This window comes from Polypterus senegalus, chromosome 7, assembly GCF_016835505.1.
Source record: "Polypterus senegalus isolate Bchr_013 chromosome 7, ASM1683550v1, whole genome shotgun sequence".
Classification (NCBI taxonomy): Eukaryota; Metazoa; Chordata; class Cladistia; order Polypteriformes; family Polypteridae; genus Polypterus; species Polypterus senegalus.
In genome coordinates this window covers 90790084-90816557 of record NC_053160.1, presented here as the reverse complement: position 1 = coordinate 90816557, position 26474 = coordinate 90790084, and the positions used below count along the sequence as shown (strand labels likewise).

General features: G+C 37.0%; 1 protein-coding gene across 4 annotated transcripts in view; it reads right to left on the bottom strand.

The window, feature by feature from the left end:
* Positions 1–824: 824 nt before the first annotated feature.
* The window catches only part of LOC120532711 (casein kinase I), a 209957-nt gene continuing 184307 nt past the window's right edge, over positions 825–26474 (bottom strand). For 3 of the 4 annotated variants that reach the window (XM_039759014.1, XM_039759016.1, XM_039759012.1), the window contains 3 exons: positions 23958–24064; positions 23195–23218; positions 825–1023 (listed from right to left, as the gene is read on the bottom strand). In XM_039759014.1, the coding sequence (XP_039614948.1) occupies positions 969–1023; positions 23195–23218; positions 23958–24064 (186 nt within the window). In that variant the 3' untranslated portion in view covers positions 825–968. Of the gene's footprint in view, positions 1024–23190; positions 23219–23957; positions 24065–26474 lie in introns of those variants that run through there. The other variant, XM_039759015.1, reaches the window with a different exon arrangement.

Sequence of the window (26474 nt, the reverse complement as noted above, 5' to 3'; positions counted from 1 at the left end):
CATCTAACATAGGGTAATCGGTGTTGTCCAGCAACAGGCAAATCTCCAGTTTTAAAAGACATTTGGTCTAAACACTACCCCAGTTGTCCAGGTATACATTCATCAGTACATCCCAACGTCCCTTTTTGCTCCAAATCTGAACTTTACTCCCTAAAATGCACTTTTGTTTGTGTAGTTCCATGTTTAAAGCACACTCCACTTTACCGACATACAGTATCTTTCAGTCCCTGCAAAAGTCTTCAGGAAGCACAAGTTACATAATACAAACACTTTGTAATATTGTACAAGCACATGCTGCTGTTTCTACTACACTGCATCTCCATTCGAGGTACAACAGAAGTAGGAACGAGTCCAAGGCCATCCTAGTAAATGGGCCCAGGCTCAACAACTGTTAACTCATTGCTAGGTACCTCTCAACAGTGACTTTACCAACTGTATATCAGAAAGGAAAAATAAAAAGTAATGCTTCACAACAACAGAAGAGTACAGTACCATTTGTCAATACTGAACAAAATAAAAAAGAATAAATTAAAAAATCAGTGCAGTAATTGAAACAAAATAGCTACAAAGAAAGGGGTAATCATTATATCTTCCATCCAAGAGACTCGGAGAACATTTCCCCAGAAATCAGAGTCTGACCTGCAGTAGTTTTGATTCTAATCTTCCTTGTATTACTTCAACATATAGCAAGGAAAAAAAAATCAACCATCTTTTCCTTATGTTGGCAACTGTTATAAATGCCAAACAACACGTGGCTGTCCAATCGTTAACTTTTTAAAGGAAAAACCCTGATGACTTCAAAGCTTTTAATGACTGGGAAATCAAAAAAAAAAAAAGTCTAAAGAGAAATCCTTTAATTACAAATCCTCTTTTGTCACTGCAGAGATGATTTTTTTTTTTTTGTTTTGTTTTCACGAGACAGCAGATGAATGCGTAAGCAACTCCCCTTGGTCTGTCCGCTTCCAGAGTCATTTGTGGCGCTGAATTGTTTTCCTTTTTCTTCTTTTGAAAAAACAGCAGCACCTGCAAGTAACCAGAAATGAGAAATGTTTATGAATTCAAAGCCTTTAGACTTTAAGTATGTTCCTGGGCAAACTTAAGTAACATAATATAGTGTTTTAAGTTATTTACTGCTATTCATTACACCTTGATAAAATTCAAGTTGAAGTTCAGAACAAAAATATGTAAAATCTCCTCAAACCAGTGATATGACCTCCCATCAAAATATTTCTTCATTATCTCATCTTTTAAGCCTGGAACTCAAGTCAGAATCCTAGATTGATGAAGAAGTAACTGTGTAGGACAATCTTACATTTAAAGAATTATAGGTTTTAGCCAGCAAAGATAGGCAACAATTAGGGATACAGTAGTAGAGCCCCATAAAAATCATAAAATCTTAACTTATTTCAAGTCATTAATGTGACAAAATTCAGCTAGGGGTTATAGAGGTCAAAATTTCTTCTAACATCTTTTGAAAAAAAGTAATAAAGGTAATGTACAAGAAAATAGTAATTCATTGAAAAACACATGCAGTCTTTCAGGTTTAGATTGAACATACACCGCAAGCTCTTACTTTGCAACGTTAAAGATCAGTTGTGACATTACTAAACATTGTTTGAACATGATTTAGATTAAGTAGATACTGTTAAAGCAGTAGTAATTAAGGTTAATGAATATTTAACATTATTTAATGACAACTTTTACTTTGTTAAATTAAAACTAGCCAACCCACGGTGTAGCATACGCTGCATAATCAGGCCGCTTTTTAAATGATTTTTAAGCACAGAGGAAAAAATAAACATTTGAAAAATCCGTAATTTAATAAACCACCAAGAAAAGTAACATTGCAACAATGCACGCTACGAACCAACATACAATTGTCCATGACTGAAAACCAGAGGAGCGCCAACGCGCTTTCTCCTTCAAAGTTTAAGGACGGGTTGAACGGCGCCGCTCAGTACGCACTGCCCACTTATGTGCCCGCCCCAACTCCCTACCTGAGTCGCTTTCGTCTGTGTACAGTCCACACGCACCTGTGAGTCATGTTGACTATTAATTTTCCAAACAGCACCTCAGTCGGTTTCCACGTTGATTTTTCATTGTTCTTTGCGGTTCCGACTGCTTTTTTTTTATATATATATAATCCACCAAGTCACCCGACCATGGTGGACTTTACAAAAGGCAGGGATGTAATCAGTGCGAGCGTATGACCCACACGTACTGGGAATTTCTCGTTCATGGGGAACAATCGCAAGCCACGGCCTCCATCACGAATGGGGTTCAACGGCTTACCCACGCCAGGTAGACACACTTTGATCCATTCAGTGTAGCGCGCGTGCAGTACCGGACATACAAGTGCATCACAGACCTGTTAATGCTCAATCTCACGTGGCTGAAAGCCACTTGTCCCTCTAAGAATTTGGACGCCGACCGCTGTTGGGTTGTGTAACTGTAACTATTTAGCAGGCGGGAGTCTCGTTCGTTTTCGGAAATAACCAGCCAAATCGCTCCACCAACTAAGAACTGCCATGCACCACCACCCACAGAATCGAGAAAGAGCTATCAATCTGTCAATCCTGTGCGTGTCCGGGCCGGGTGAGGTTTCCTGTGTTGAGTCAAATGAAGCGAAAGGCTCCACACCTGGTGGTGCCCTTCTGTCAATTCCTTTAAGTTTCAGCTTTGTAACCATACTCCCCCCTGAACCCAAAGACTTTGGTTACCCGGTTGGCTGCCCGGCGGGTCATGGGAATGACGCTGCCGGATCACCTGTTGCAGGGCCTGCATTGGTGAAGCAGGTGAGACGGTAATGAAACAGAGGCACAGGGCTTATTGGTTTTTAAAGACTGCTTCCTTCATTGGGTTTTAACCAATGCACGGAACGAACCAACACACAATCGTCCCGGCGGTGCTCAGGGTGGAACGGAGGAGAGGAGAAGGACATCCACTCCGCTCCCTCCGTCATGCTAGTCTGCTGATTTCTCGTTCAGTATAAACTGCCTGCTCGTGCCCACCTCCAACTCGTCACTCGAGTCGTTGTCGTCTTTGTACAGTCCAGATGCACCTGTGACTTACCTAGACTTTTCACTGCTCTGTGCGGTTTTGGCTGCCTTTCTATATATAATCCACCAAGACACCCGACCACGGTGGGAGGGGGGTGTGTACAAAGTGCAGGAGTATCTAAGAAGACGCATGTTTGTCGCGGATGCGAATTGCTGTATGTATGTAAAACAGTTTGCTATAGTGCACGCGGTCGTGTGTCGTAACCGAAAACTCATTTTTTAAAGACTGCTCACTTCATTGTGTTTTAACCTCAGTTGCAAAGGAACATTTTAAGGATCCCATTGGATACCCCTCGCAAACAGTTTTACACGCCGCATATGGCGATTCACCTCCGCGAGAAACATGCCTCTATTAACAGTTAACGTGGGTCGGAGCTGCATGTGACCTCTACGACAGACGAATATAAATGACGCCAGTTTTTCTGTGTCGTCGCGTCCTAGTTGGTGGGCGTGGCTCTGTGAGTTGTCGTCGTATCCAATGGTCTTGGAGTTGGTGGGCGTGGCTCCTTCCTGCGCGCCATAAGTGTCTCACTTGTCGGCGGCTTAGTGAATCCACGCCCCTTCCACGTGCTTTCCATGGTTGTCTTGCCTTAGTGAATTATATATATATAGATGCTGCAAACTACTACCATAGTGGTTGACTGTGTGACTTCCAATGTTTGTGCACTAATTCATCCAGTAAACCAGTTTCTATAAAATAATTTCTGAACATTTTCTGGGAAAAAAAAGTCTCAATTTGCATCTATATTAATAAAAGGCAAAGCCCTCACTGACTCACTCACTGACTGACTCACTCACTCATTACTAATTCTCCAACTTCCCGTGTAGGTGGAAGGCTGAAATTTGGCAGGCTCATTCCTTAGAGCTTACTTATAAAAGTTGGGCAGGTTTTATTTCGAAATTCTATGCGTAATGGTCATAACTGGAACCTATTTTTCTCCATATACTGTAATGGAGTTCAGTTCGATGGTCGTGGGGGCGGAGTTTCATGTGACATCATCACGCCTCCCACGTAATCACGTGAACGGACTGTGAGTGCAGTACGTAGAAAACAAGGAAGAGCTCCAAAAAGCGCTGAAAAAAACATGCATTATACAATTGAGAAGGCAGCGAAACAATAAAAAGCGAGCAAGTGACACATACAAGCATATTCATAAGTGCAGCTACTGTGGAAACAATGCATGGTGTAAACCGTAAGTTTAAACTAAGTTTATAGACATGCTCTCACTGCCGTTTGTCATCCACAGTGACGCATACAAGTATATTCATGAGTGAGCTACTTCGGAAACAAAGCACAGTGTAAACCTAAAGTTTAAATTAAGTTCATAGACAGGCTGCCGCTGGCGTTTGTCATGCCCACGACTAATGCGGGATACAAGTTTAATGAGGGGACGCTGGGTATAAACGAGAGTTTTGATCACTTTGTAGCTAAGTTAAAATTGCTGGTAAAGGGCTGTGCTTATGCAAATTCCGAGAGACTGTGTTTGTGGGGGGATTGACAGTTGAGGTGGGTGGGGGAGTGACGTCATCGTCTCCCCTCCCATTCACCTCATTTCGCTCTGAGCTGAGCTCCGCAGTGGAAGCAACTTTGTCACCCTGCCACTAAATACTCACAGAAAAATCCACAAGTTAATACACACTCTGTCTCTAGAGTTTCTCCACATTTTGAATCCTCCAGGCACTACTTACAAAAAGTTACAGTGACAATCATGTTACATTATTTTTAAAATGTGTCCTTTTCTTAGCACAAGCACAGCTGAGAAGCTTCGATGCATGTGCTCCATAATGCGTTAAAAAATAATGCATTTAATCACAGTTTGTATTCCAAGCAAAGGGGAACTACTCTCAATGCATGATTTCCTGGTACACCGATTACATTGATGCACACATCAGAGCTACAAAAATGTAAGAGTCGGAAGAAAGCGCGTTGCTAGAACTGATTGGAGGAAAATTTCATTTCAAAATACTACCCGATGGAAGCCTTGATAAAAGTTTGGTTTTGTGCAAACTGTGCAAAAAGGAGTTTGCATAACACCGAGGCACTTCAACCTTACGGTACCATCTAAATGCAAAACATGTTACAGCGAACACAGAAACTGTGTATGCTGTTAGCACTAGCAGTACGAGTTTGAGTACCAACAAAAGGGGTCGGCAGCCCAAAACTGATGAAATGACTGGCTTCAGGACCAAAATTAGCAAGTCAACATCGGTCAAACTTACAAATTCTCTTGCAAAATGGATTGCTTTGGACTGTAGGCCACTAACAGTGGTGGAGGATAGGGGGTTAGAAAATGTGCTACAGTTAGCGTCAGGTGATCCAACTTTTCAACTGCCGGGCCGAGAGACTATTTCAAGTAAAATTCAACAGCTTTATGACACTGAAAAACAAGCAAAATTAGATGCATTACAGAAAGCGGACTTTGTGGATCTTACTGGGGATCATTGGACTTCCGTGACCTTTAGTAATTTTAATTACATCTAATTACAAAATGTTCAATGATCACACGGTTTTAGCCTAATGTAAAAAATAATTTTGGCTAAGGTTACTCAGAGTTTAAAGGTGAACGCTGCTGTAGGCGCATCAGCTACACAAACGTGTTCAGCACCACAATCAGCTGGGGACCAATAGGCTGATGCTGGTGCCTCACTTTTGTTTTCAACATCCATCTCCAGATCACTTGCATCAAACTCATAGAGTCCGAAAAGTCATAGTGTGATTCAACAACAATCTGTAAAACATCCATGGAGTATTTTATTTGCACATTTGCTTTAGTTTCCCCAGATGTTCATGTCAATTTAGAGGCTGTCAGCTCTTCGCTACTCATGCGTGCGTAAGGAATCGCGGTCAAATCAACAAAGCTACGTAACTTTCCTTCAAGCAAAGAGAGTCAAACTAAAAAGTAAGGGCAAGTTTTGTCGCAGTTTACAGCCAATTACCATCCTCTACCCCTGAATTTTGACAAAAGTCAACATCAGCCCTGATAGAGTTAAGATGAAAAACTGCACTTTGTTGAAATTTGTATTATTATTATTTAAAGACAATACCATTCTGAACATGTACTTTACTTAGAATACTAGTTTATTTTTAAGTCTGCCCAATTTTAGCCACGGATGATGATTCTGATTTGAATTGAAATGCAGTTTAAATGCATTTTTTTTTTTTCAGAAATTAAAAGAGCTTGAGTTTACAATATTCATGTCCATGTCTATTATTTGATTCTGTTGCCCACTAAAACCCTTTTAAATTAAAAAAAAAACATTTGCGATTTGGGGCAAATTCACGTGTGCGATTACATGCGATTTACAGCACTCCATCACTCTCCTTCTTGGTCAAATAGCCCTTACACAGCCTGGAGGTGTGTTTGGGGTCATTGTCCTGTTGGAAAATAAATGATCGATCAACTAACCTGACTTCTGCACAACACAACTGCTGGTCCCAACCCCATTGATAAAGCAAGAAATTCCACTAAATAACCCTGATAAGGCACACCTGTGAAGTGAAAACCATTTTAGGTGACTACCTATTGAAGCTCATCGAGAGAATGCCAAGAGTGTGCAAAGCAGTAATCAGAGCAAAGGGTGGCTATTTTGAAGAAACTAGAATATAAAACATGTTTTCAGTTATTTCACCTTTTTTTGTTAAGTACATAACTCCACATGTGTTCACTCATAGTTTTGATGCCTTCAGTGAGAATCTACCAATGTAAATGGTCATGAAAATAAAGAAAACACATTTAATGAGGAGGTGTGTCCAAACTTTTGGCCTGTACTGTATCAGATCCACAAAATACTGTGCCTGCAGTCCTAACAGCAATAGCAGAATTTCAAAAGATTTCTGGATTAAAAATTAATTTGAAGACACGTGTGCTCCTTGCAGTGAACTCTCTAGCACACAATATTAGATTGAAAACCTTCCCTTTTATCATCACAGATCAGTTATACCTAGGGTTAAACATCATAAGTGAACATAAAGCTCTTTGTCATCAACATTTTGCTGTCTGCATGGAAATACTTAAGCAAGATTTGAATAGATGGTCTACCCTTCATCTTACTTTAGCTGGAAGAATTAACACTGTCAAGATGAATATCCTTTCTAAGCTTCTTTTTCTATTTCAAAGCATTCCAATATACATTAACAAAACATTTTTAAGAAGTTAGATTTAATCATAACCTCATTTATTTGGAATTCAAAACATTCCCGCATCCAAAGGACAAACCTATAAAGGCCTAAGGCAGAAGTTGGTATGGCCCTAGCTAATGCTTCACTTTTATTACTGGGCAGCAACTTTGCAAAACAAAATCTGCCCAGTTTTCCTCACCTTTCACCTACTTCTATTCCGAAAGAAATACTGATCAGTCTTGAGGACTCAGACAAGATTTCTGCAATACATAAACATATTTTAAAGTCCCTCCCTTTTAAAGATCCCAGAGTACAGTGGGAAAAGGATAATTTAGTCAACATTTCAGAAAAAGACTAGAAGGCAGCCATGTACAGAATTTACTCTAGCTCCATATGCGCAAAGCATACTATTATTCAACTTAAAATCTTTTATCGAGCAGTATAATAGTATACACATCGGTTTCCCACTGACTTAAAAGAGGAGAGTTAGGATTCTTCCAGTTTAGAAAAATAAGTCTACGTGCCAAAAGTGTAGCGCATGCAATCACAGTTTGTCCTTCTCCACTTTAAACCCATTTGGAAGAACACCAAACACAGCTGTTAGTGGGTTAGGAGGGATTGTGAGACCAAGGCTGTCTGAAAGGTAATTAAAAATTTTGGTCCAGAATGACGTTAATTTAGTGCAGGCCCAAAACATGTTACTCAGTGAGGCTGGGACTTGATTGCAGCGTTCGCAGGTTGGATCTTGCCCTGGAAACATTTTGGAGAGTTTTAGGCGAGACAGATGTGCTCGATATATAATTTTGAGTTGAATAATTGTATGCTTTGCGCATATGGAGCTCGAGTGAATTCTCTGCATTGCTATTTTCCACTCCTTTTCTGATATATTAATTGAGAGATCTTTTTCCCACTGTCCTCTTGAATCTTTGAAGGGGAGGGACTGTAAAATAATTTTATATATTGCAGAGATGGTGTCTGAGTCCTTGAAATTGAGCAATATTTTTTCCAGCGTGGGTGCAAGATGAGGAAAATCAGGCATGGTTCTTTTTAAAAAGTTCCTAATTTGAAGATAGTAAAAGAAATGTATAGCTGGAATGTTAAACTTAGATTGTAATTGTTCATAGGATGCAAAGACGTTGTCTATATAAAGATCTCTAAAGCAAGTTAATCCCAAATTATTTCCAGATATTAAAAACTGCATATGTTTGCGAAGGTTGAAAGAGGTGGTTCTCTTGCAGAGGTGCCACTGATAAAAGATTCTCCATCTTAAAATGCTTTATACATTGGTTCCACATTCTGAGTGAGTGAAGCACAATTGGGTTATTAGTATACTGCCGATAACTTGTATGTATTGGGGCATAGAGCAGGGAATATAAATAAGTACTGCAGGATTTTAGTTCTATTGCGGACCAGGCCTGTGTATGTTCATCTATTTGTGTCCAGGTTTTTATAGCTTGTATGTTTGCTGCCCAGTAATAAAACTGGAAGTTAGGTAGAGCCATGCCACCTTCTGCCTTTTGTCTTTGTAGGGTCTCTCTTTGGATACGTGGATGTTTTGAGTTCCAAATAAATGAGGTTATTGCTGACTCTAATTGCTTAAAAATGATTTATTGATGTATATTGGAATGTTTTGAAATTAAAAAAAGGAGCTTAGGAAGAATATTCATCTTAACAGTGTTAGTTCTTCCAGCTAGAGTGAGATGAAGGGTTGACCATCTATGCAAGTCTTGCTTAATTTTTTCCATGCAGACAGCAAAATTTTGTTGATAAAGAGCTTTATGTTTACCCCGAGGTATTTAAACTGATCTGCAATGATAAAAGGTAGGGTGTCTAATCTAATATTATATGCTTGAGAATTCACTGGAAAGAGTACACTTTTATTCAGATTAACTCTGAGACCAGAGATCTTTTGAAATTCTGTAACTGCAGGCACAGAATTTTGTAGGTCTGATATATCAAGTACCATATCTGCATAGAGAGAAATTTTCTGTTCCAGTCCCCCTCTAATAATCGCCTTTATCTGATCAGCATTTCGACAGTGTATTGCCAGTGGTTCAATGGCGCTTGCAAACAGCAGCAGTGACAAGGGGCATCCTTGTCTGGTACCACGTTCTAGTTTAAAGAAGTCTGAACAAATGTTGTTGATACAAACTGAAAGTTCTGGATTAGTATACAGTAGTTTGATCCATGCACAAATGTCTGGGCCAAACCCAAATTTCTCAAATGTAGTAAAATGGTGTTTTCATTCAATCATGTCAAATGCTTTTTCTACATCCGATGATAATAATATTTCTGGGGTGTTTGACTTAGTTGGCGAGCATATAGGCATCGAAGATTTGAAGACAAGTGTCGACCCTTGATAAATCCAGTTTGATCTTGTGATATTACCGAAGGGAGCACTTTCTCCATCCTTCTAGCTATAATTTTTGAGAGTATTTTAACATCATTATTCAAAAGTGAAATTGGTCTGTATGATGCACATTGTAATAAGTCCTTATTTTGTTTAGGAAAAACTGTGATTGGAAGAATCCTAACCCACCTCTGTTAAATCAATGGTTAACTGATGTTATATACTACTTGAAATCGAAAAAAATTTAATTCTCACTTACAGAATTCGTGCAAAACTTCTTTAAAACCTGGCAGAATCTAATCAATAACATTTCAGAAGAAACATTTAAACTGGGGAAAGGGAATTTCTCCCCTTTTTTTTCTTTCCTAATCTTAAAGTTTTACTCTGTTTGTTGGCCTAGCTCTCCTTCTAATGGGTGGGGGTTGATTTGAACATAGTTTTCTCAAGTTTGACTTGCTTGTATTGAATGTTACTTGCTTTCTATAAATTCAATAAAACATTATATTATATAAAAACAAAAAAAAAAATTACTGTTGACTCAGACCAAAAGCAACACACTGGTAGAGCATAAGTGCTCACCTGTCTACTTCACACTATCTTTGTTCAATACTGAAATGCTACAAGTGGGAATAAAAACAGCCTCTGTAGTTTTTCAACAATCTTAAGCAGTAATTTGTCAACATTCGTGTATCAGTTATGGGGTAAAGTCCAGTTTATACTCATTTAAAATCTGTATTGCTTGTTTAGCAAGTGACTTGGATTACAACAATTTCATTTTACAGTACAATTTATAAATAGGTTGTCCTAAAAATCTGTGAATCTGTTAATGTTAATAACAGGAGGAAGAAATGTAAATTAATTAAATAAAAATCCTATTCAACACCAGATTTTAGTAGTATTTGTTGTTGAGTCACTAGTTATAGGAAATGAAAGTGAAAGAAAAAGTTCATTTGGGTACCTGCAACACTTCAGTTTTGAATGAAATACCATAAAGCCCTTCAGAATTTCACACACCAGCAAAGCCCACTATCCAATTCCACCCTACAGATTTTTCCCTGCCACAGGCCCTGTGTTAACTATATATTGCTTTTAACACTAGAATCCTTGAAGCCTGCGAAAATATTCACAATGCCGGGCCACCTTAATTTTATTTGCACCTCCTCATCATTCCATTAATTGCACACAAATATTGCCTTTGTTTTGCAAATGTGTCAATGAGCTGCAGAGAGGCAGTCTGCTTTCCCATCAACCACCGAGGGAGCTGAAGTCAGAACACAAACCTCTCACAGCTAAAGTCTGTTTATCTGGGAGTGAGACGCCTGGAATTGTATAGGAAAATAACACATTATTATTTGAAAAACATAGATTTCATGTGTCGATCTGTGAATAATTGTTCAAATTGTTGTCAATATGGGAAAACTGAAACCCAAGTATCAATCAATACAAAATAAAAGACGTTTGCAATGCATGTGTGTGTTTGTGTCTTTCACAGAGGAAACGCCACAGTCTCACAAATAATCTGCTTCACTGGTGCGAGGATAAGAACTGCTGCTTTGTGATCGAGACGTTGGCGGTTCGATCCGTGGTCCTCCCTGAATCTAGCACTTTGAGTGGTGGGTTATTTTTATTGTTACTATATTATAAAAATGTGCATTTGATTTGAGTCTCTTACAAATCAACAAAACAAGTGTGCTTTTATTCAAGAATAAAACACGTTGTTAGTAGTCAGATAATTACGCAAGCCACTAAATTCATATCACACCAGAAGTGACATGTCCATGCAGCGTAAGCTCCTTCCATTTCGCACCCACTCTGTTTTGTGCTGAAATGTTACAAGCATCAACAAAAAAGCACTCTTCATAGTTTTCTTTTGTATGAATTATTCAGTGTATCAGCTAAGGGGTAAAATGGTAAATGGTAAATGTATCAATCCTTTTATTTTCATATTGAATCTGTAAATTGAGCTTCCTATTTGGAACAGTTGTGGATATTCAATGTAAAATGAGTTAATTTTTCATTAACATTTAAAAATATCTTGCCCTGGTGATCTTTAGTCTGTTATGGTCTATGAAGATCACTGTAAATTGGAGAAAGTTAAACACACAATCATATCACTTTTTTGATTAAAACTTAGTAATAAGATAAGACAGTATCAATTAATGAAATAAAAATCTGTGAGTACATAATGGCAAATTGTATTGGTGTTTTTTTTTCTTTTTTAATAATGAGGTGTTAGTTCACTGTTTTTGAGTATACAGGTTTTCCCTGTAAAATACCTTTCTATACTGTATGCACTGGATGCAACATACGAGCAAAGCTATCAAATGCTGTATTTACGATACTAGTGAATGCTGTTATAATATGATCACACACGCACATTATATAGAATGATAGCTCAGACATGAAAAACCACTCATATGAAATGCATTATTTAGAACTATTAAAAATGACATACCTATATACAGGTATTATTATCTGTGATTACTACAGTAATGAAACAAAGGCTTTGTTGTTCCTTATGTAACAAATTTAAACAGAAAGATAGAAATATTTACTGAGCTTAGAGTAATTGGGCAGACACGGGTACCAATAAAACAGGCAAAGGTAATGAATGAAACACCTCCAATGAAAATTAAAAAATAAGTAGGAAAAATATAAAATAAAAATGGATAAAAACATTATTTCTTTAATGCATAGCTATTCATGAAATAGTTACATTTTGAAAAAACAAAAATGTTCCCTAACTCTGTATAGATGTTTGTGCGAGTCTCTATAAAGTTTATAGAACTGATCTTTTGAGAACATACAATACCAAGAAATATAAATACCACATTTTATGTCTATTTTATTGCAACAGCAATTTTAATTTATCGCAAGTCCCAGTAGTAGGCACTGCTCAGAGATAGTTCACACACTACTAATCAAGTCACTTTAATATTAGGACAGCAATGCAACACTGTCAGCTGTTGTGTTCCTCCACCCAAATATGCACTGTCCATAATTCTGAATACAAAGGTTTCTGTATTTCAGCGACTGACTATCAATGGCCTCTCTTTCAAAGTAAATCTATAGGCAGCCTGAGGAGATGGGAGAGAACACAACTTCCTGAAACGTTGTCTGCAGGAACAGAGGTGGCAGAATTATACCACTTGCTAACTATAGATTACTACTCCCCACAATGAATGATGTTGCTTCTTCAAGTGATCAGGATCACTTTGCTATCTTCGTTGATCTGCCGGGATGGAGGTAGGGGGTTCTATGAAAGTTAGATGGCCCAGTGCACAAGCAGGATAAACATCACCAGGCACAAGAGTCTACAGGGAATTGGCAGACATGCAAGCTATTTCTGTATATCACACAGGAGAAAGAAAGTGCAGAAAAATGCAAAAGACAAGTGAATTATATTTATGGGAACAAATAGGAATGTGGAGGAAGCACATTTCCTGCGTACTATTTGAGACTCAAAAATACATTTGATATTAGGTCTAGGTTAACATGTTAAGAAAATTAATTTACTAATGCATATCTCTAACAAATGCAATGGCCTATGATGTTGCTACTGTGCTGTACAGTTAATTCAAAGTACCAAAACAAGGGTCCTAAAAAGACTCAGAATGGGTGAACATACCACAGCAGTTTTTTTACACCTCTTAATTAATAAACTATTGGAACATTTTAAAATCGATACTAAATCTTTCTCAGTTTTAAAAGTGCTGATGATATGGCAAAATGGCAACCATATGCAGACTGCTGAGACTATAAAATAAGTCATTAGTGCGGTATAACAAGTTAAGACACCATTTTCTAGCACAAAACGTGTCAAAAAGTAGTTTGAATCCTCTTGATCATACTATACAACATACAAAATGCACTTAAAACACTTAATAAAGTAATATTTTACTCTCTGTTCTTGAATACCAGATATGTTTTTGGTATACCACTATGATTAATAAACAAGATGCTTCAGTAACTAGTTATTCTTATAAATTGCTTATTTAAATAAACTGTGTTTGGACTTGCTCACTCTGTCATCATGGGTTCCCCCCTTAGAATTATTAAAAACTAATGCTATAAAAACACATAACCTCATTTTATTTTTTTATGATGCTGGAGACGTGATGCATTTGGTAGGACAGGCAAATAATAATTTCACTGTACCCTGTACACGTGGCAATACTATGATTTCTACTTTCTAACAACAGATATGCCTACAGTTCCCTATATAACTGAAAAATAAACAGAGGGTAAATTTCAGGCAGACAGAAAATACTTTACTTCTGCGAACAGTAACCACTATTAATAGATTAACATTTTGTAATCTCCACAAATTAAATGATTGATGATACAAATTATAAATTATGTGGAACACCATCTCCTAATAAAATATAAAGATAAATTAAAGTCTGTAAACTACTGAAGGTGCGTGAGATAGCAGACTCTACAGGTATTAGTTACTGGTCAACTGAATCCAACGCACTTTGGGTATATAGAATGTTGAGTTCTGAAATGAGGCACAACCATATACAGTGTTCCAAATAGAATCTCAAACTAATTAAGTAATTTTGGGAGATATTTAAAAATTGTTTCAAAACTGGGGATACATCACTTGATTCTGAGTCCAAACTACAATTGAAATAGTGGAAGCATGAAAATTCTCCAACAACAAAAAAAAAAAAAATCACAGTAAAGTCTAGAAAGGTTAGAAAGACTGGGCACACAATTTTTAGGCAGGGGTTAACCAGGAAAAACAAGGAAAACGATTGATCATACCACTCCAGTTTTATGAAAACGCCTCTCCCTTCACTATACAGTTTTTAAAGGTCAAATTATGAAACCGAGTATTCAAATGGATGCTGTTACCCCTGACCTTATTCTCCAGGCATATTCCTCAGTCCAAAAGGTCATGTCCATAGGACAAACAATGAAGATGGATGCCAAGTCAGCTACAAACACTTGGTTGCACAAGCAAGGCAAAATATTTTATCTGAGATGTACAGAAAAGTTTTGTGAACTTTATAACAAGTGGATTGGTATCACTGGGATTATGTTTTGATGACCACTTATTAAAACAGAAAATACTGCTTTGAAGGATCAATACACCACTCAAGCAAAAAAAAAAAAAAAAAAATCACACATGGCAATATTCTCTTTCACTAGAAAACATGATGTAAAAAGGTGTAACAGAGCCATTTACATTTTTTTATACTTTAAAAGTCTCTCTTGAACACTTCTTCAGATTTACTGAACAATTTCAACTTCAGGCTATTTTTGCAAACTCAGGCACCTTATACAACTATGTCTATCAAAAAAATACTTTTGATTAATACTTTAAAGAAATACCTGATATCTACTAGGTATATGTATTACTAGCAGAATACCCGCGCTTCGCAGCGGAGAAGTAGTGTGTTAAAGAAGGTACGAAAAAGAAAAATTTTAAAAATAACGTAACATGATTGTTAATGTAATTGTTTTGTCATGGATATGAGTGTTGTTCTCATATCTATCTATCTATCTATCTATATATATATATATCTATACCCGCGCTTGGCAGCGGAGAAGTAGTGTGTTAAAGAAGGAAAGAGAAAGAAAAGGAAACATTTTGAAAATAACGTAACATGATTGTCAATGTAATTTTTTTGTCACTGTTATGAGTGTCGCTGTGATATATATATATAGCAAAATACCCGCACTTCGCAGCGATGTCATGTGTTAAAGAAGTTATGAAAAAGAAAAGAAAACATTTTAAAAATAATGTAACATGATTGTGAAAGTAATTGTTTTGTGTATTTGGCGGCAGCGTCACAAAGTTTTTTTCGTCTAGCTGCATCAGAAAATGTACCACGACGTCTGACACGCCTCCTTTTACTGTTTTCTCACAGCTTGATTGTTGCTGTCATATATATATATATATATATATATATATATATATATATATATATATATATATATATATATATACACACACACACACATACATACAACATTTCCGTTGTGAAACATTCAGGTTTATTAACATTTTGGATTGACTGATAGCACTGTGTTTGTTCCATATTAAAATTAATCCTCAAAAATACAACTTGCCTAATAATTCTGCACTCCCTGTATATATATATATATATATATATATATATATATATATATATATATATATATATATAATGTAGATAGGGGTGTGTGTGGGTATATATATATATATATATATATATATATATATATATACACACACATATATACATATATATACACATACATATACTTGTGTGTATGTTTGTATGTGTCTATATGTGTGTGTATAGCTTTGGTCACTGAGTGCAAGGGAAAAATAATAAAATATAGTCTATAAGTTATTAAACAGTAAAACATTAACGTTTTAAGAAGTACAGGTACATTGAGCACTACTGGAGTGGTTGGGTAAACTACATTTTAAAGACTGTGTAACACAACAGGTAAGTAACTAACAGCAGCTAAAATGTATATGGATCATCTCTCGGTAGTAGATCCCTTTTGAAAGGCTACACGACGGCTGTGGTATAGAAATTACATTTTCTATGTGAACGTTCAAATTTGTGCCTCTGGTAATGTGCCTTACCGGCATTTAAAGAAAATTAGTTTTGTGTCCTCTGCAGTGTTAAGAGAGAAAGGCTTTGGTTTGGGATAAAAGGAAAAAAAGGTGTAAAGAAAGGAAAGTTGCCTTTTCTTTTATATAGTATAGAGATGTGTTCGCTGACATTATGATCGCCTTTTGGGGACAGTCGCGGTGGGTCTTGTGTAGACTGGTGAGACGTCCCGCCATTAATCGGCTGTGATGGCACTGTCAGTCCTCCACTCGTGCGTGTCTTCATAATCCGAGGTGAGGACCTCATAATCGATATCGTGCAAAAGAAAGTGTGAATCGCCTTAATATTATTTTGCCGTGGTGTAGAAAAGGGGTCCCGTGTTTGCACTTGTCTGGGCTATAGCGCAGGGGGAGGATGAAAAAAATTAAAAGTGCTCACTTTGACTTAAGGCAGAAGTGCAGTCAGCGTCTCAAAGGCGGCACAGCTATGCACAGCGCTGGCTGCTCGACTTTTGCTGGGCAGGAGACCCCAGTTTTGCAGACACGTTCATGATATCAAAAGTCTCAGCGCTCTTTGGAGGTCATTCATATATATATATCAAAATACCCGCCTACAGCGGAGAAGTAGTGTGTTAAAGAAGTAATGAAAAGAAAAGGAAACATTTTAATAATAACGTAACATGATTGACATTGAGTGTTGCTGTCATATATATGCCTGCCTAAATAAGTCACCCTCGCTTTTCTCTTACTTTATTTACCGTTCATTTAATCATGGCTAATGGCGGAAAAATTATAAAATGGAAGGAGGATGGCTTTACCAAAACAATTATTGATGGCGAATCGATTATTCATAAAGCTTGAATTGGTGATCTGTTTTTCTGTGTTAACCTCATATTTTTCATACTTCTTCTCAAACTAAGGTGGTGCGAGGGTAAAATGAATCGGGATGCGCTGATCAATGTAATCGGTGTACCAGGAAATCATGCATTGACAAAAGCTCCCTTTGCTTGTAATGCAAAGTGTGATTAAATGCATTATTTTTAAGCGTTATGGAGCACATGCATCGAAGCTTCTCAGCTGTGCTTGTGCTAAGAAAAGGAAAGATTTTAAAAATAACGTAACACGATTGTCAATGTAACCTTTTGTAAGTAGTGCCTGGAGGATTCAGTGTGGAGAAACTCTAGAGACAGCGTGTGTATTAACTTGTGGATTTTTCTGTGAGTATTTGGTGGCAGTCTGACGAAGTTGCTTCGGAAGACGGCGTCAGCCGCGGAGCTCAGCTCAGAGCGAAATGAGATGAATGGGAGGGGAGATGATGGCGTGACTCCCCACCGCCTTAACTGTCAATCCCCACAAACACAGTCTCGGAATTTGCATAAGCACACCCCTTCACCTACAATTTTAACTTAGTTACAAAGTGATCAAAACTCCCGTTTATATCCTGCGTCCTCTCATTAAACTTGTATCCCGCATTACCTGTGGGCATGTGAAACGCCAGCGGTAGGCTGTGTATGAACTTAATTTAAAGTTTAGGTTTACACCTCGCTTTCTTTCCGAGGTAGCAGCACTCATGAATATGGTAGTATATGTCACTCGCTCGCTTCTTATTGTTTCGCTGCCTTCTCAATTATATAATGCATGTTTTCTTAAGCGCTTTTTGGAGGTCTTCCTGGTTTTCTACGCACTGCGTTGACAGTCAGTTCACGTGATTACGTGGGAGGCGTGATGATGTCACGAAACTCCCCCCGTCATTCCAGCTCAACTCCATTACAGTTAATGGAGAAAAATACCTTCCAGTTATGACCATTAGGCGTAGAATTTCGAAATGAAACCTGCCCAACTTTTGTAAGTAAGCTGTAAGGAATGAGCCTGCCAAATTTCAGCCTTCTACCTACATGGGAAGTTGGAGAATTAGTGATGAGTGAGTGAGTGAGTGAGTGAGTGAGTGAGTGAATGAGTGAGTGAGTGCTTTTCCTTTTTTTAGTATAGATTACAAAAATAGCTCGCCCTCATTTTGGTTTTGGGCAGTGGCTGGATATCTGAAAGCTGTCACAAATTAGTTGCATGGAATTGCCAATAAATAAGACTGCAAGAATATGCAAGTGATCTTTGCAGTTTAGAGACACAATGTCTACAATATAAATGTTGCATACAGAACAAGAACAAATATTATCCAGAAAAGAATGACATTCCAACACCTGTAAAAAAATCATATTTAAATTATTGTTGCTGTACAGTACCTATAAATGTACTTCAGATACTGTTAGACTCAGGTGACTAAAGATCCTTTATCACTAGAATCCCTGAAGCCTATAAAAAACGTGTTATGTCTGACCAGCTTAAATTCCCTTGCACCCCCCTCATCAGCATTTTATGCTTTGCAAATGTGTCATTCACTACATGCAGCAAACAGCCTGCTATCCCATCCCACTCCAACGCAGCTTTAATCGAACACAAAGTTCTCCCAGCTCAAGTCTGTTTATCTGGGTGTGAGGTGCCTTGAATTGTATATTATATACAAATCCTTTGATTCTATATGTATTTTAAGGACTTAGTAATTCATTAGCTAGGAAATGTCCTCTACAGAGGAGTTAGCCAGATGGAGATGACCACATACTTAGCATTTCAATGACAACTGTCAGAGCTGAGAACACTTCACACATGTAATCATACAAACTGACCTCCTTTTTCACACCAGTACACTCTGATCCGTAGAAAGCTGCTATGTGTTTATACTTAGATAAGTTACAGTAAAGACATAGCTTCTGCTGGGTAACAGAAGTGCCACATGCTTATGGGCACCATGTTGACCATAAGACTTTCTTCCAGTCTGCAGTAGTCCACAGCTGAAATTTCAAGGCCCTAATTTAAGGAATGTCTTTCTTACTGCCACTTGCCCTGTCAAACCTGCATCAAAAAGTCTCCTTTTCACAGTAGAAACTGAGATTTGCATGTTCCAACCACTGTTAAGCTGTGCTTGAAGCTGTTGTGCTGTGAGGCACCTATCATGCAAGCTGGTTACCCTGGGAAACATGTCTTCCAATTGGGTTGTGATTTTGGGTCTGTTAGATCTCTTATCATGAGTGTGTAGGACTCCATGCTCAGTTACACTTTGATTTTCTTTGCAGTTTCTCTAAATGAAAGGCCTGCATTGATGCTCTGACTCATTTCATTTGTTAATTGCTGTTTTCTTGCCATTATCACTGGAATTTACAACTTTCTTGGGTGTAGAGGGTGTAGTAACACAGTCTCTTCCAACTCTGCTTTAGGACAGGCATAGAGTTTTTAAGTAATCAACAGAAGAAGGGACACCTGTGCAAACTGTTTGACTCAACTTACAAGGCTTAATTTAACTGCTGCAGAAAATCTGTAGGTTGTAACCTATTAGTTGTTCCCCGAAGAAGGCCTACTTGTAATATTCTGAAATTTCCTTTTTATTCAGTTTTTGCTAATCTAAACTACAGTTGTACCTTGAGATATGAGTGCCCCAACATATACGTTTTTTGAGATACGAGCCGCCACTAGGTCGATTTTTTGCCTTGAGTTATGAGCCAAAATTCGAAGTACGAGCCATCAAAGAGCTTTTCGCCGTACATTCCAAGGAACTGATGACGGAGGAGTTGAGGGAACTACAGACGCAGCAACATATGGAGGTTCTGCAGAAGATCGGTATCGCAGAGAAGCCAGAGGTGGAGGAGGTTATCTCTTCAAGTGAGATAAAGGAAGTGTTGGCAATGTGGGAAAACGTTTCGGACTTTATTGAAAAGAAAGAACCTGAAAAAGTTGCGACTGGTCATGCAGCGACGCTATTTAATGACACTTGCCTAACTCATTTCAGAAACATTCTAAAGGGGAAGAAGAAACAAACCTCCTTGGACAGGTTTCTATTGAAACGCCCTGCGAATGAAAGTGACGAAAGCGTGGCAAAAAGGAAAAAACTAATGAAGAAGAAAATTAAGTTAAGCAAAAGTGAAGTGAAAGAAAAAAACATTACAATACACTAATTGGTTCCGCCAACATCTGTTTATTTCTTTAGATTCTCTTTTATGTATTAGGTTTTATTTTGTTTGTATACCATACGTGTTCATTAGAAATACATTTTTCTTATGTTGAAAACATTTAACAAAAAATTGGGGTGGTTTGAGGGCTGGCATGAATTAATCTCATTTTAACTACTTTCAATGGGAAAAATTGATTTGAGATACGAGCAGTTTTACTTAAGAGCTCGGTCACAGAATGAATTAAACTCGTATCTCAAGGTACCACTGTATAAATTTAAACCTCTGGCAGTTTACTGCTTACCTTTTTACCATTGCATTCCAACTTATTAAATTTGAAGAACTGGAAAAACTGAGGTGTCCTGAAACATTTGAATGGTGGCGATCTATTAATGGCTAGTCAAATGTTTCTTTTTTTAAAGAACAATAAATATTTTACTTCTCATCATCTGAATTTGTATGATACCATCTTCTTTAATGCTAACAGGCACATTTTAAAATAACAAATGTTTCTACATTTTGACATTTTTAAATTGTCCTCTGCTTTTTGTTTCCATTTCAGTGGATGCAACCAACAAATTTTATGTTTTTTAATCGATAGACATATCATTCTCAAACTTACCTAATTTAATTTAGGGTTGTGTGTGGCCGAAACCTATCATGGCAACAACAAGTGCAAGGAAGGAAAAAACCCAAGATGAGGTTCCACTCTATCTTGGAGCCCACTCACCAACATACCCAAAAATAAGGGCCTATTAACTAAACATGCACAAGTAAAAAAAACTTTACATCTTAAATTTTGTTACAATGATGAAAAAAGTTACTTAATAACAGGACCACATTGTGGTAAAGGATACGTTTGACATTTTCACATCAGATTATTTTTTCAACTGTACAGTATATATTAATTTCCCACAGGAAATTCTGCTCTTATATGCAGGACAACAAAGCTTTTTTAAAAATAGCAGAACTCCAGAAAAATAATTTGTACCTCCCAAAATTGATATGGATAGCCGTTTTACAAATAAATGTAACATCTCAAGATATAGAGCAGTGTTTGAGAACATTCTTGCTTTTAGACAGACAGATACTAATATTAATTTGATTACTAATATTAATTAATCTAATCTAATTAATCTAATATTAATTAGATACTAGATATTAATCCCAAGGGGAAATTCACATAATCCAGCAGCAGTATACTGATACAAAAAACAATATTAAATTAAAAGAGTAATAAAAATGCATGTAAAAACAAACAATAACTTTGAATAATGTTAGCATTTAATCCCCCAGGTGGAACTGAGGAGTCGCATAGTGTGGTGGAGGAACGACCTCCTCAGTCTGTCAGTGGAGCAGGTCAGTGACAAAAGTCTGTCACTGAAGCTGCTTCTTCTGCCTGGAGATGACACTGTTAAGTGGATGCAGTGGATTCTCCATGATTGGCAGGAGTTTGCTTAGTGCCCATCGCTCTGATACAGATGTTAAACTGTCCAGCTTTATTCCTACAATAGAGCTTGTCTTCTTAACAAGTTTGTCCAGACGTGAGACGTCCTTCTTTATGCTGCCTCCCCAGCACACCACCGCGTAGAAGAAGGCGCTCGCCACAACTGTCTGATAGAACATCTGCAGCATCTTATTGCAGATGTTGAAGGACGCCAACCTTCTAAGAAAGTATAGTCGGCTCTGACCTTTCTTAAACAGAGCATCAGTATTACTATTATCAGCATCATTATAAGTGGATTTGTGTGATGAATTTTAGGGTTTTTGTTTTATGATGCTATACCTCATCTTAAAGACAAGGCTAATCTATTTACAAAAAACCCAAAAAAACTTAAGAACATAATTTTCTATATCAACCTAATATGTACCATAGCTGTGAAAAAACAAATGATTATTTTTGGAATTTTTAAAGTTGCATGTAATACCACAAACTGGTACACAATGTTACCAAAGTTAGTTTTCTTGATCAGTCATATCAACTAGTCTGTGTATGCTTGAGTGACATGCCAGGCATTAAATGTGTCCTGCCTTGTCTTACATTTCCATTAGCAGTAAAACCTTTAAGTATTAAGTCTGAAGATTTTAAGCACTCACTGAATTTTGTATTTAAATGTTTGGTTCAGAGATTAGAATACTTTCAGTAATTTTCCTAATAATGTTAAAAATTATATGAGGTGGCATTTGTTAATGACTGATACACACACACACACACACATATATATACTGTATACATTATATATTTATATACACACACAATATATTCATATTGACTACTGGAATAATAACTCAAAAATAATCAACCAGCTCTAAAGAAACTCAGTACAATTGCCAGCAAATTAAACTGCTAGAAGCTTACCGAGTTTGAGCAAAATTCCTGTAACAGATTTCCTCTATAGTCTACATTAGCTATCTCAACTACAGATGACTTGCAATTTTCTGCACCCACTTGTGTCCCAGGCAGAATATAAATGTAAATATTTTCAGCAAGCTACAGTTCATCCATTTTATTTCACATAATAAAATACTGGCCTGAAATATTTTACCACTAATACCAATGGTTAATGTAGGGCACATTATGTGCAGGGCACTTTAGACTGTTGATGAAGATATGAAATTGGAAAAACCTGTAAAGTGAAGATGATTCCCTTTGAGCAGTACTGTCATCCAACCCTGTGTACCTTATCTTATTCACTTGTGCATCTATTAGCTAAACAGATGAATGGCTTACGATTTAAATAGTAATATGAATACCATATGCAGCATCACCTCAATAACAGCTAATTGTCCCACACCAACATGCAACTGGTTAAGTAGAAAATCTTACAGATTATAAGTAGATGACATAAAACAAAAAGAATAAAAAAAGATCAATTATAAACAGGTAAAAGAAACCATAAGCAGGTTTACGTAGACTGCGAACTATTCCTCCACCCCCATTCACTACCAAAATAATAAGTGGAATTTAAACCAAGAAGCAGTCTGCTTAATAACAGATTCTTTTTTTGTGATGCCAAAAATATATGTTAATTCTATAGCATTACACAGGCTACAAGACATCCCTTATTTACTAAAGCTATTACTGGCTTTATATAGACTAAAGCAACTCACCACATGTTCAACACTTTCTGGCAGCTATACAAAAGAAAAATACAGAAAAAAAGAATCAGACAAAGCAGCCCAAAGTGAGAAAACAGGTTAAACAGAATTTTTCATAATTGTTTCTTTTTTCTCTCCAACAGGTCTAATCACTATGTCTAACAATAATCAAAATATGCCAAAACAAATGTTAGTAAACATTATGTGGTAATAATGCCAATTCACCAGTAAAGAAAAAAGCAGTGTGCAACTATCAGTATCAACAATCTGTAAATGAGTCATGATGGACTGACAATGTGATACTGAATCAAATCATCAAAGTAAATGTATATATCATACAAAAATATCAAAGAAACCAATGAAAATACTCCATAACAAAAGTGGTGACAAAAAAAACTAAAGAGAAACAATGACAAATGCTTATTAAGGAATGAGTGCAGCATCCATGACAAAACTTAAGTAACTAATAAACACCATATTGTAGAATGTAGTAAAAATATCAACAGGGAAAAAGATAAAAAGAGTACTCAGTAAGTGACTAGATAAGAAAGAACCTGGTCAAACTGAAATGAAAATAATCTTCTGTGTATGCTCTTAAACTGGGAAGGAAGAAAAAAAGATGAACCAATAACGCATGTCACAAAATTTAAATGAATGACTGAAGGACTGAACTGCCAAAACACAACTCTTATCATCTTTCAAAAATGACAGAGAGTGTTTTAAGGAGAGGAATATTTTAACTTATGTTCTTTTTAATTAGAAAGAGTTCACTTACTTTGTCTCATCCATTACTTCTACTTCTGCTGGTGCAGTGATTGGTGCATTTGAATGTCCTGCAGTAGGATCATCTGTATTCAGTTCCCCATTTGTTGAGCTAACCACCTAGAAAGTGCAAAAGAACAAGCATGATAAAGTAGAATTTAATCAATTACTTAGGCAATGACAAAGAAGTAAGGGAGCAGAGTATATAAAAAAAAACAATGTGAAACACAACCCAAAGTACAATAGTTATAACATAAAACATAACATAAAATAAGATTTCAACTGAGGGACCTACAGAGGTAAGTGTCAGTCACTCATTTTCCATCTGCATGTCTTCATAAGGATCACATTCCCAAGAAAGTCTCTCTTAAAACTTTTTCAGGTGCTCACAAGAAACCAAGAGATACAATCCCACTAGTGTGCCCTGGGTGAACCCCTTTGTCTTATCCCAGTGATATGTGCCTGGCACACCCCCTTGTGGGAGGCACCTATTGGGCATGCTTAGGAGATAAGTCAAGCAGGCTCCTCTCAGCCCAGAGAAGCAAGGGTTCTAATTTTTTTTGTCTTTACGGTCTTCTGATACTGCTTACCTCCTCGCCTTTTTATAGAGATTGAGCCAAGCCACTTCACACAGGTATTTAATTTGGCTGCTTATACTAGTGGTCTTGTATTTTCTGGTAATATGCAGAAACTGAGACCGCAGGTAAGGATAAAAATATACAGTACACTAATAAATCAAAACAATTGAAGGGATCGGCTAATGCTACCCCCACTACAGTCCAGCACAACATAAAATAAACTGCCTAAGATGCATTGATCAATCTTAATGACTACCCTTTTCCTTACCAATAAGCAAGACCCCAGGGTACTTGAACTCCTTCACAAAGAATACTGACATTCACTTGCTTGCAGAGGTCAAACCAGATTTTACTGTCAGTGAGATGGTCTTGTATCTGGAAGTGCCATGGCTCATCCTGACTAGTACACACTCAAATTAGAACTGTTCCAATATGTGTTAAGGTTTCAGTCTTGTGCAACCAAGGCAAAATATATGGTAGATGCACTCCTGGTGGAATTTAAGTTACACATTAACGGACTTGACATAACATCAAGTATGCAAACACAAATCTCTCTCCACAAATACAAGGACCAAATAGCACACACCAGCAGTCCAATAAACTCACACTCTCAAAATAACAACATCCATCTAAAAGATACAATGGGAAACAATGTTAAAGACTTTTATCAAGTCCACAAAGCACATGTATACAAAACTGTCAAAGTCTCTGGAATATCTCTGCAAGGATAAAAAGATGGCTCAAATTTTCATGCCCAAGATGGATTTGCACTTTTGCTCCTGGAAATGAGGTTCAACTAACAGCAGGAGTATGTATTTCAGTAACCAAGTAAACACTTGCCATGGTGTCACTAACACCCATTTTAAAATATGAATCACCACTTAACTCTTCCAGTCCCAAAACACAGTCCTCACCCTCCACACGACACTGATGTGGCATGTTAACCATAACACCACCACAATATCCAATGTTTTCACCATTTGGGATCTCAAGAACCACAGCAGTCTTGTCACTAAACAGCTGTTAAATCATTGCAGGCCCCAGCCACAAAAATGGACACATTTCCATTCAAGGCACTCGTCTTTTCTAATTGAACATTCACCAGGTTCAATGGTTCCTCAAAGTGCTTCTACCACTGCAAATTGCCCGCAGTTAAGGCTAATGCAACTCCATTCTAGCGAAGAACAATGTGGAGGACTTCCTTTCTACCCTTCTCAAAGCTTTGAATAATTTCACAGAACCACTTTGACATCAGCTAAGTTACGCATATTCATGAACTAATAATCTACCTTTACAAATGATGAGTGTAAACTACACAACAACATATTGCCAGCACATAGATATTTCTAAATAATAATAAAATGAATTAAATAAAATAACTGATCCACACTCTTATGAAACACCTAACATATTCAAGAATTTCACTAAAGAACACAAATCAAAATATTTTTTGGTAGGCTTGCCCAGTGGTCTTCTAATTCAAACACACACTTCTGAATATGCAATAACTGATTATTCAAACAAATGAATGAAAAGCACATAATTGATTTTTAACATGTGTGAATATATTTTTAAATAAGCGAGGAGTAAAAAAAAAAACAAAGGCATAACAAAATATATATTTCACTAAATCAACTAATAACATGCAATAAAATGTTATTTTGCAAATGGAGTCTTTTGTGTGTGAAACATTCAGAAAGTCTGCCTGTTCTAAGTTATCTGAAGGACTGTATCAGTTACATTGCATCCGGAAAGTATTCACAGCGCATCACTTTTTTCACATTTTGTTATGTTACAGCCTTATTCCAAAATGAATTTAATTCATTTTTTTCCTCAGAATTCTACAAACAACACCCCATAATGACAATGTAAAAAAACAATTTACTTGGGATTTTTGCAAATTTATTAAAAATGAAAAAATTGAGAAAGCACATGTACATAAGTATTCACAG